This window comes from Myotis nattereri (assembly GCF_964212035.1).
Source record: "Myotis nattereri genome assembly, chromosome: 2".
NCBI classification, from domain to species: domain Eukaryota; kingdom Metazoa; phylum Chordata; class Mammalia; order Chiroptera; family Vespertilionidae; genus Myotis; species Myotis nattereri.
In genome coordinates this window covers 9,992,769-10,004,670 of record NC_138076.1, presented here as the reverse complement: position 1 = coordinate 10,004,670, position 11,902 = coordinate 9,992,769, and the positions used below count along the sequence as shown (strand labels likewise).

The 11,902-nt window shown below is 46.1% G+C and overlaps 1 protein-coding gene across 1 annotated transcript in view; it reads left to right on the top strand.

Annotated features, from left to right (window-relative positions):
* Nucleotides 1-965: 965 nt before the first annotated feature.
* Nucleotides 966-11,902, top strand: part of FAT1 (FAT atypical cadherin 1) — a gene marked incomplete at its 5' end in the record, with an annotated part of 97,528 nt that continues 86,591 nt past the window's right edge. The window contains one exon of the mRNA XM_081083140.1: nt 966-4,230. Within this exon, the coding sequence (XP_080939266.1) occupies nt 966-4,230 (3,265 nt within the window). The remainder of the gene's footprint in view (nt 4,231-11,902) is intronic.

Here is an 11,902-nt window from a genome sequence, read left to right as displayed (position 1 = left end):
GATTGGTGGACTTGGAGAGGCAAAATTCTGTTCATCATCAAACTGCGGGTTTTCCTTTTGTAAACTGACTCTTTTTTTTGGCTTGTGGTGGATAAGAGATGGCCTCAGTATCACACTGAGTGACATAATTACTTTAATACACTTATGTTGTTGTATAGCACTGAGACAGTAAACCCTCACATTATGTAGGGAGTGAACTTAATCATAGAAAGAAATACTTTCAGGATAAATTCTGGGAAATGAGATTACAAGCTATCATTATGGGAGTTGAGTGTTTTGTTGTTTTACATGAGTTGTTCAAAGCTTCCCATGCTTAGGAGAAGGTAATAGAATGAAGTGTGTGAGCTTTTGAGCAATTATTATTTGTAAGTAAATCTAAACAATGTCCTTATCCATTTTTTTAACAATTGCTTATACTGTATCTGCCCTGAAGATTTAAGTATAAGAATACACTTTAGTTTTTTGCCAATCTTTCATCTGATGCCCATTAGGATTCTTTTTTTTTTTTTTTAATTAATTTCAGAGAGGAAGGCAGGGGGAGAGAATGATAGAAGCATCAATGATGAGAGAGGATCATTGATTGGCTGCCTACTGGGTGTGGAGCCCGCAATCCAGGCATGTGCCCTGACCAGGAATCAAACTGGGACCTCCTGGTTCATATCAGCCATTGAACCACAGCGGCCAGCCACTCATTAGGATTCTTTAACTTGAGTCGTTAAAATATGAAAATAGAGTATTCTTCAAGTTAGTATCTCTAGACAAATAAGTGTTGATATACTTATATTGGAAAACAGAAAAAAATCTACAACCGCTGCATTTATTCATATTCCACAAAGTTGAAAATGCTTTATTAAAACCTAGGGTCTAAAGTAAAGTGTAAGAAAACAGTTTACATGTTTTGGCTTTCTTTCCCCGAAGTGATGATTCTTCTTCCTCTCGTCTGTTAGGTCCCTGCGAGGGGAGCGATGGGGAGACACCTGGCCGCGCTCCTGCTGCTGCTGCTCCTCCTCCAGCACTTTGGAGACGGCGATGGGAGCCCGGCGCCCGACCAGGCGCCTCCGCAGTTCACCCAGCCCCACTACAACGTCACGGTGCACGAGAACTCCGCCGCCAAGACCTACGTCGGGCATCCCACAAAGATGGGCATTTACCTGACCCACCCAGCGTGGGAACTGCGGTACAAAATTGTCTCGGGAGACAATGAAAACCTATTCAAAGCGGAGGAGTACGTGCTTGGAGACTTTTGCTTCCTAAGAATAAGGACCAAAGGAGGAAACACCGCTATTCTCAACAGGGAAGTGAGAGACCAGTACACCTTGGTAGTCAAAGCGGTGGAGAGGAACACGAACGCGGAGGCACGGACCGTGGTCCGGGTGCAGGTGCTGGATACAAACGACTTGAGACCGTTGTTCTCGCCCACCTCGTACAGCGTCTCTTTACCTGAAAACACAGCCATAAGGACCAGTATCGCAAGGGTCAGTGCCACAGATGCAGACATAGGAACCAATGGGGAGTTTTACTACAGTTTCAAAGACCGCACAGACATGTTCGCTATTCACCCAACCAGCGGTGTGATCGTCTTGACCGGGAGACTGGATCACGCAGAGACCCCGCTGTATGAGATAGAAATCCTCGCGGTGGACCGGGGGATGAAGCTGTACGGTAGCAGTGGCATCAGCAGCATGGCCAGGCTCACGGTGCACGTGGAGCAGGCCAACGAGTGCGCGCCCGTCATCACCGCGGTGACATTGTCGCCGTCAGAATCGGACCAGGACCCAACATACGCGGTCGTAACCGTGGAGGACTGTGACCAGGGAGCCAATGGGGAAGTAGCGTCTTTAAGCATTGTGGCCGGTGACTTCCACCAGCAGTTTAGAACGGTGAGGTCCTCTCCGGGGAGTAAAGAGTATAAAGTCAAAGGCACGGGTGGCATCGACTGGGACAGTCATCCTTTTGGCTACAATCTGACGCTTCAGGCTAAAGATAAAGGCACGCCTCCCCGGTTCTCTGCGGTGAAAGTCGTCCATGTGACTTCGCCACAGTTCCGAGCCGGGCCGGTCTGGTTTGAGAAGGATGTTTACCGGGCAGAAATCAGTGAACTGGCTCCTGCCAACACCCCCGTGGTCATGGTAAAAGCCATGCCCCCTTATTCCCACTTGAGGTATGTTTTCAAAAGTGCGCCCGGAAAAGCCAAGTTCAGTTTAAATCACAACACTGGTCTCATTTCCATTTTAGAACCGATTAAAAGACAGCAGGCATCCCATTTTGAACTCGAAGTAACAACAAGTGACAGAAAAGCCTCCACCAGGGTCCTGGTCAAAGTCCTAGGTGCTAACAGCAACCCCCCTGAATTTACCCAGACCTCCTACAAAGCATCTTTTGATGAGAATGTCCCCGTTGGCACCACTGTCATGAGTGTGAGTGCAGTAGACCCCGATGAGGGCGAGAATGGGTATGTGACGTACAGTATTGCAAACCTCAACCCCGTGCCGTTTGTGATCAACCATTTCACTGGTGCTGTGAGCACCTCAGAGAACTTGGACTATGAGCTGATGCCTCGGGTTTATACCCTGAGGATTCGCGCGTCAGACTGGGGCCTGCCATACCGCCGGGAAGTTGAGGTCCTGGCCACCCTTACTCTCAATAACTTGAATGACAACACACCCTTGTTTGAGAAAATAAATTGCGAAGGGACGATTCCCAGGGATCTAGAGGTGGGAGAGCAAATAACCACCGTGTCTGCCATCGATGCCGATGAACTTCAGTTGGTCCGCTATCAGATTGAAGCTGGCAATGAGCTAGATTTGTTTAGCTTACATCCCACCTCCGGGGTGCTGTCCTTAAAGCAGTCGCTAACGGAAGGTTTGGGGGCAAAGGTGTCGTTTCACAGCCTGAGGATTACAGCTACAGATGGAGAGAATTTTGCCACGCCGTTCTATATCAACATGACCGTGGCGGTCAGTCGCAAGCCAGTGCACTTGCAGTGCGAGGAGACCGGTGTTGCCAAAATGCTGGCGGAGAAGCTGCTCCAGGCAAATAAGCTGCACGGCCAGGGGGAGGTCGAGGACGTCTTCTTCGATTCTCACTCGGTCAATGCGCACGCCCCGCAGTTTAGCAATCATCTTCCCGCGGGCATCGAGGTGAAGGAGAACCAGCCCGTGGGTTCCAGCATCCTCCTCGTGAATGCTACCGACCTCGACACTGGCTTCAATGGGAAACTGGTCTACGCCATTGCTGGAGGAAATGAGGACAGCTGCTTCCTTATTGACATGGACACTGGAATGCTAAAGGTTCTATCTCCCCTGGACCGGGAGGCGACAGACAGATACACCCTGAATATTACCGCGTCTGACCTTGGTCTGCCGCAGAAGGCCGCGTGGCGCCTTCTGGATATCAGGGTTCTGGATGCCAATGATAACCCCCCCGAGTTTCTACAGGAGAGCTATTTTGTTGAAGTGAGCGAGGACCAGGAGACGGGGAGTGAGATCATCCAGGTTGAAGCCACCGATAAGGATCTCGGGCCAAATGGACAGGTGACGTACTCCATCCTCACGGACACCGATCAGTTTTCCATCGACAGCGTGACCGGTGTGGTGAAGGTCGTGCAGCCCCTGGATCCGGAAGTCCAGCCCGTGCATTACTTGAAGATCGAAGCCAGGGATCAAGCCACGGAGGAGCCCCGCTTGTTTTCCACGGTGCTTCTGAAAGTCTCCGTGGAGGATGTTAATGACAACCCCCCCAAGTTCATTCCAGCTCATTACCACGTGAAAGTGCGCGAGGACCTTCCCGAAGGGACCATCATCATGTGGTTGGAGGCCTATGACCCCGACCTCGGTCAGTCTAGTCAGGTGAGATACAGTCTCATGGACCACGGCGAAGGCCACTTCGATGTGGATAAACTCAGCGGAGCGGTTAGGATTGTGCAGCAGCTGGACTTCGAGAGGAAGCAAGTCTATAATCTCACCGTGAGGGCCAAAGACAAAGGGAAGCCGGTTTCTCTGTCATCCACGTGCTACGTGGAAGTTGAGGTCGTCGATGTGAATGAGAACCTGCACCCGCCCGTGTTTCCCAGCTTTGTGGAGAAGGGGGCGGTGAAGGAAGATGTCCCTGTTGGCTCGTCAGTGATGAAAGTGTCAGCTCGTGATGAGGACGCAGGAAGAGATGGGGAGATCCGCTATTCCATCAGAGACGGTTCTGGCATTGGTGTTTTCAAAATAGATGAAGAAACAGGTAACTATGTTCCTATTTCTCTGTTTGCTCTCCCCTCCTGTTTTTTCTACAGTGACCACCTGCCCTGTGCTAGCTCCTTCACGCTCTCCCCTGTAGGTCCCTGTTGGCCTGTTAGGGCTCAGGGTAGCAGTGGCAATGCCCGTGCGTGCTTTTCGTCCTCTTGCAGGTGTCTGTATGTATAGTGAGTCACGAAGATGGAACCAATGGAACCTGGTTGAGCTGCCCTATAATCAGTAAAAAACAAGGAAGCATTGAAATCATGACCACCGATATGGATCTCTTTGTTTCTGCTCTTATCTGATCAGAAGCATCCTTGTGGTTTTGCTTAACCTGGAGAAGCCTCGGCAGAGTTTTTGCAGCTAGAATGTTTGCAGCCTTAGAACAGTCACTACCACCCCGGCTAGCATGCCATGCAGAGGTTACTGCAAACATGCAGAATTCTGCAGTGCACCAAGAGAAGGCTCTGCTAAAACTTCCGTCACATGATCTGCTTTGCTCAGTGCCCCCTGCAGGTCTTGTTTAAGAGTCTGATGTAGAATGTTGAGTGGAGAAGACCTGGATTGGAGTTCTGGCTCCTTCAGTTGTTAATTGGGTGGTTTGGGACAAGTTCATTATCTTCTTAAAACTGACTTTCTTCATCTGTAAGATGGACACACTCAAAATTACCACAAGGTTTACGCGAGGATGAAGTGAAATAACACGGGAAGGATTCCTAGCAGGTGTTAGAGTCTAATAGTGTCTTGGAAATGGTAGCGGTGCTTTGTTAGGCTAGTCTCCCACCTAGCAAAGGTCCTCACGCCAGATCATCTGAGGCAGCCAATTTATGCTAGAGAGTACTGTTTTGCACTTTGTACGTATCTCTGAATTGAGCTGCTTTACATAGATAATTCCTGTAGTTATATGTCATTCTCCTCTGATGGGATGCGAACCTTTGCATTCCTTTGCTGGGGCTGCCATAATGAAGCACCACAGACTGGGTGGCTTAAACACAGGAATTAATATTCTCAAAGTCTGGAAGTCCAAGATCGAGGTGTTGACATGGGAGGTTTCTTCTGAGACCTCGCCTTGGCTTGTAGATGGATGTCTTCTCTCTGTGCCTCCACATGACTTTCCCTCTGTATGTCGTTGTCCTAATCTCTTCTTATAAGGACACCGGTCGTATTGGATCAGGGACCACCCTGATCACCTCATTTTAACTCCTTTAAGGCCCTCTCTCCTAGTACAGACATGTTCTGAGGTAGAGGGATTAGGACTTCAATACACGAATTTTGGGTGTTATAATTTACCCCTAAACCACCTCTAAGGGCAGGCTTTTAATGGTAGCTCATGCGTTCTCTATCCTCAGCATCTAGCCCAAAGTGCCTGCCATGTAGAAGCTGCTCACTAAAGATTACAAGGCTGAATGATTAATTTAATGACTACTTTGGCTTTGAATGCCGCCCCCCCTCCCCCCCCCCCGCCCCCCTGAGAAGGGTAGTGGAAACAGAAGGAAACTGGGTAATCACGGCATTTATCAGCATAGATGGAACTCACTTTGTTTACTAATCTCATTGATGTTTCCTGTATTACTAATTCCATTCTAAAAAGGGATGTTTTCTTATTATATTAAAAGTTTCTTTTAAAGTAATACCTTGGGTATTCAGTCAGTACCCACCCCCGTACCCGCTCCCACATCTAATAGGTATATAACACATGAAAAATAGGATATTCTCCTAGAAGTAAGTTATTTAGATGCTATAATATTTTAATGTGTTCTGGTTTATTCAAGAGGTTCTTTTTCTAATGAATTAAATACTACCAGCATATATCACACACACTTTATCTACCACTCATCTGAAATACCCAAAATAGTTCAATTCAAGAGAAAATAGCATAATCAATAGCAATTAGTAGTCCTTCATCTGAAGAGTAGAATAGATTTTTTGTTGTTGTTGTCATATTCTCCAACATGAGTTAGAATTTTCAGGTGCGATGTCAACAGAGAAAAATACCCCGAAGTTAGGAGCTGAAACTCTGAAGTGTTTTGAATTTCCTCAGGATAGTTATCCCTACTTTTTTTCCTTTTCCAAAGTGGGTTTTAAAAGCCTAAAAAGAGCTGTTGTAACTGAAATTTCGAACAGAAAATAGAACCAAAACCTTAATTTACATTTCTTTGATGACTTAAATTATATGAGCACTGCCTTTTGGGTTTTTTTCTTTCAAGTGAAAAGAGTATTTTTGTTGCTTTTTAAAGCCTCATTTAGAAACGAGTACTTTTCACCTATATATTTAAGAGACTGAGATATTTTTACTACCCAAGAAAGAAAAAAGAGGGAACATCCCACCCAACACTGCCGCGTCCTGAAATAGATCCCCAGCGGTTTGCAAGCTCCTTTTGCAAGCTCCGTGGCAGGGCCAGACTCCATGGGACGCCGGGATTATGGGCAGTGGGGCTGGGAAGTATATATGAAACTGTTCTGCGTTTGTATAAATATTGACATTTAAAGGTGAGAGAAAGAAAAGTTGCCGTTTCTAGGTCACCTATTCTGTAATTCTTGCTTTCCAGAGCAAAATACGGCATGTACAGTAGACTTAGGTTTAGATGCGTTTTGAAATGAAATACAAGTGATATAATAATGACATATTGGCCTGGTATACATTACAAGATGTATTTTTGGCAATAGAATTATCAGTGCAAGTTATTTTAGAGAATCCTGGCAAGTCAACAGATGTCATAATGTTGAATTCCTGCAGGGAAGGTCAGTGGGTTTTGTGCAGTAGAAATGCTGAAATTAGATAGGCTAATTTCTTTCATTTGGGGTTTGCCTGATTAATTTCTAGGACAGGTTGGAGGTGTAGAGAGGTGCCTGTCGGATGAAGAAAAGCCGGAGCAGTTCAGGAACACCAGTGGGGATCCCCGTGGGACCCAGCACTGACTCTTGGTATGGGTTGAGTTGGCTCAGGTCAGGTGTGTTAGCACCTGCCTAGAGCTTCAGTGTTTGCTCATTGCCCGTCTCTGCCAGGCTCTGACTCTCTCTCCTAGTCATGCCTTTCCTGTTGGGCTAACTGACATGGGCCCACACAGGAGTCCTTTGCCTCTGAATACCAAGAACCTGCCCACTTAACTGGTTAGTACTTCTTGCCTTTGACTTTGAGTAACGTAACCAAGTATTCGGGATGTTCTGCCTATTTCAACATTGTCAAGTATGTGTATCATTTGTATACTTTTCATAGAACAGAGAACATATTCAGAAATCTGGATTTAGTTCTTACTGTTTTTTAAGATTTTTTCCTAAAGGAGCTTACATTTGAAACATCCCTTGAAAAGTAGTTTTGCGTGTGTGTGTTTTTTTTTTTAAGAAATAGAAATTCCGTGGACTACCTAAAATATGCACAGTTCTGTCGGGTTTAGGTGTTGTAGGCACTTTATAACTGGCTTTGCAGGGAGCTCACTGTAATTGCCCTGTGGGAGTGACAGCTGACTCATCTGCTAATCTCTGTATCACATGCTTTGCCTGGCGAGGCCTCTGGGTGGGCGTTAGGAATTGTTCTCACAAACCAGGCCCACATGATTGCTCTTCCCTGTGAGGTTTGGAAGGGCAGAGAGTGATGTGAACAATTACTCGGAAAGTCAGTCTGGTTAAGAGCCAATCTCCAGTGCTGTCATTGAGATCCCCCCCCCTTTTTGTCCCAACATCTACACCAAGCATGTCAAACTCAAAGGCTAACATGGGTCAAATAAACAAGGTTTAAGTTCATGTGGGCTGCAAAAAATAACAAAAGCTTCAATTTTCATAGAAATGTAGGTTTATTTCAATAGAGACATGCTGAATACAAAGGGCTGAAATAAATGACTCATCATTCACATAAAATGATAGAACATTTTAATAAAAATTAATATGTTTTCTTGAACATTAACTTACCAGACACTGAATAACTGCACAAATTAATAAGTGTGACGCAAATAAACCTATTTTTCTTGTTCTCCGAAAGCAAAATATTTATCGTTGTGCACACCAAACAAGTCAGTCCACGACAAATGATGTGGAAATCGGCTGCTAAAATATTCGCTGCTGGTATTAGTGGAGAGAAATGGTGTGCCTGCGTGTAAAGGGTGTAAGGGAAATGAATTTTTTATTAAATCGTTTCTTACATACCCTTATATTGGCTGGGCCGCAAAAATATTTGTTGTGGGCTGTGAGTTTGACATGCTTGATCTACAGTGAGGATTATAACGCAGGTTTAATAGGTGTTAGTGGGGCAAGTATCTTTAAAGCATATGTAATTTCCCATTTACGTTTGATTTGCCTGACTTCATAGTGCTCAGCATTCACTTCATTCTCACTTCAGATATGCTCCTGGTTCCCTTTGTTGTAAGCTTCAAAGTTGAGTGGAATAGAATCTTGAGCATCTGTCCTTAGATTTGTGGAATCAATTCAGTTTAGTGTTCGGGGCTGATGGGTACCCTTCCATGTTAATTACTACTCGAGCACCAATAAAAAGTTGCAGCCTTTTGCCAATTTTGAAATCTAAGGATACGTCCAGAAAAATGGCTGGCCAAAGACTTTTCTCAAATTGTTAATAGAAACTTGTGTAGGTCTGTCCCCCTGACGTGTGTATTACAACGGAATGCCTGTGAGGAGGTTCCCCTTCTGTCTCTAGTTCCTCGGTTCAGCGTTTGGCAGTTTTTGTGATGCAGCCCAATCAGAGTGTTTCCCTCTCTGACAACTTATTTGGGGAGACCGTGTTTTTCATTAAGATAAGAGCAAATTCTAAACTTGATTAGAGCTGTGTTACCTTTAGAATCCCACTCGGGGTTTCAGGATTGAAATGGACGTTTTGATGAAAAGACTTGGAATGAGTTAATGGGGAAGTGCAGCTGTTGCAACAAGATAAATCACCGGTGGTGAAATATGGGAGGGGGAACTAGGACTCCCTTCTTCTTAAGAGAATTTGGCCACATTCTCCTTGCGGGGGAGTGTCACTGCATCCTCCCCGTGTTACCCATTTGGAGACTGGCTCCTGGCCTTCCTGAATTAGCGGGACACAGGACGAATGAGCTTGTGTAGTGGGGACCAGGAAGAAGGGCCTTGAAATGAGAGGGAGGATGTTTCTGGGGCTTCTGTCTGGTTTGGCAGAATTCTTGAGTTATTTTAATTTATTCAAGTTTTGAAACAACCTTTCTCAACTGACAGTAGCATATTCGGCATAGAACAGGGACCTCTGCTTTTTCCTAGGGCCCGTTCTCTCACGACAGGAAATAGAATGAGGAGGGTTGCAATGGGTTCACGCGGTATGGCAATACGTCTGTCAGAGTGGCTGTTGGAAGTGTGGTCTACTGGGGGGGGGGGGGGGCAGTCCCCTGGGATGGAGCTGGGTCTAGAGTTCCCGGCAGCAGGGACTTGGAGATGCTGGTGGGAGGCCGCTGGAGGGAGTTCAGAAATGTGCTGGTGAAAGGGCTTTTGTGTGGCCGTCTCCTCCCTACGTGGCTGCAGCTGCTGTCCTGCGCTTTCCGTCCTCCTAGAGAAGTTGAAGAGGCGAGAAATGGATTTCCTACCCACAGTGAGACTGACAGTCGGGCTTGGGCAGAAGTTCTGTTAGGATGGCGAGCCGTGGCGTGTGTGGGAGCATCGATCCGCTCTTTTGTGATTCTGAGTCAGCCCGGGCACAGAGTAATTTCTGCTGAGGAACGGGAGCCTCCTTTGAAGCAGGAGGGTGTTTAGGTGACAGTAGGGTCTAATGAGCAATCCTAAGGAAATTCCATTTCGATTTCAGAGGAAACAGGGGATCAGCTTGCCTTTAGTTCTTCGCATGGTATTTAGCAAGGTGACTCTTTCAGGACTGACGGGCGTTCCGGTTGGGTTAGGAAGCTGCGGGGACTGTGACGCAGGGCGGTATTATGCTCTGAAGCAGAACGTGGTGAGGCTGCGCGATGCTTTTGTATGATCTGAATGATGTGTAAGGGCCAGGACTTGGGTGCGATAGGGTAGAGGCAGCTTCAAGTCTGGTCTCTTTGGCCTCATGCTTTCAATGGTAACGGTAGTAATGGCCATTGTCATGGACATTGGTATAATCAGAAACCACAGACACTGTTACAACCAGGTGCTGTTCCAAGCACTGCATTTCTTTAATCCTCACACCTCCCAGATAGAGGACACATTCACCAAGAGGTTAAGTAACTTGCCTGAGCCCCTTGGGTACTCAGTGGCCAAACTCTGGAGCCTTGCTTGCAAACACAACCTTGTCCTGCCTCTCACTTCTAAAGAACCATGTTGAGATGCTCTAAGGAAGCCCATATGAAAACTACCAGTGGAGTAGGGCCCTGGGCTGAACTGGGCTGAGTCAGGCTGGAGACTTGAATCCTAGATTTGAGGCTTTGTCTTGAAGGAGCAGAGCAGCGGTTCTCAACCTGTGGGTCGCAACCCCTTTGGCGGTCAAACGAACCTTTCACAGGGGTCTCCTAAGGCCATCCTGCATATCAGATATTTACATGACGATTCATCACAGTAGCCACATGACAGTGATGAAGTAGCAACGAAAATAATTTTATGGTTGGGTCCCAACATGAGGAACTGTATTTAAAGGGCCAGAAGGTTGAGAACCACTGGAGTAGAGTGTCTAAGAACCTTCCATCATTTTTTTCTCAGAATGACATGCTCCTCTTTAGCACATTTAGGAGAACAGGCTTTTAGCGTTACAGAGTGGTGGCATTTCAGCAATTTCTAAGATTATTCCAGCGAAGTCATTGGTGAGTAGTGGGTGAATCACGCTCCAGTTGAGGTGGACAGGTATCTTACCCGTGTTTTCAGTTGTGAAAGTGTGATCTCATATAAAAACACGTGTCAGAATGCTAATTGGAGTGTTTTTTCATCAAAACGAAGTTTTTAGATGGTTGTTAGGGTTCTAGCTAACCTTGGAAACCAAACTAACCCACAGGGTAGCTGAAGTTAACTTAATCTGCACTTGCCCTTTAAGCAGGTTGCGTGTAGTCATTGTTCTCTGGCAGCGTCGGCCTGGATGCCCCGGCTTTGGCAGCCGTGCCCACCCGCCATCCGGTGTGCGGCATTTAAACGAGGGCACGTGGCTCTCCTTAGTCCTCTTGGCAGGGAACCATTTTCTTCTTTTGTTCTTAGAGTTGTGTTCATAACTCGGTGAGTGACTGTGTGTATAGAGATTTAATGCTCAGTTCATATCTGGCCTGTTTTTTCCATGTTGTCCACCTTGCCCAATTATGAAAATGGAGTAGATTTTAAACTTTAGGTGTTTGTCCATGTTGGATTTTTTTTTCTTACCCATGTAGTTCCTGTCGTTTTGACTTTGTGGATTATTTCAGTTCAGAAGGCTGGACTTGTCAAGCTTTTATTATCTATTAGTGTCTGTTTTGCATAGTGTGTTACATTGCATTACCTTTTATGGCACTTAATTAAAAAAAAATCAAACCATGTTGGTTATAAATCCCGCATGCTCAGCGTACAGGACACAATGCCACGAAATACACTCTCTCATGCCTTTGTTCCTGGGAACACGTGAACTTGGGAAGATTGCCATCCGGGGCACATGCCTGTACTAGCTGAATTGGCAGGTAGCCAGCTTAACAGCAGTGATAGTGAGTCTGGAAGCCATTCACATATTTCCTTCAGGGGCCAGCCAATCTCATCAACTAACTTGCCTTGTCAGTTGAACTACACTCTCT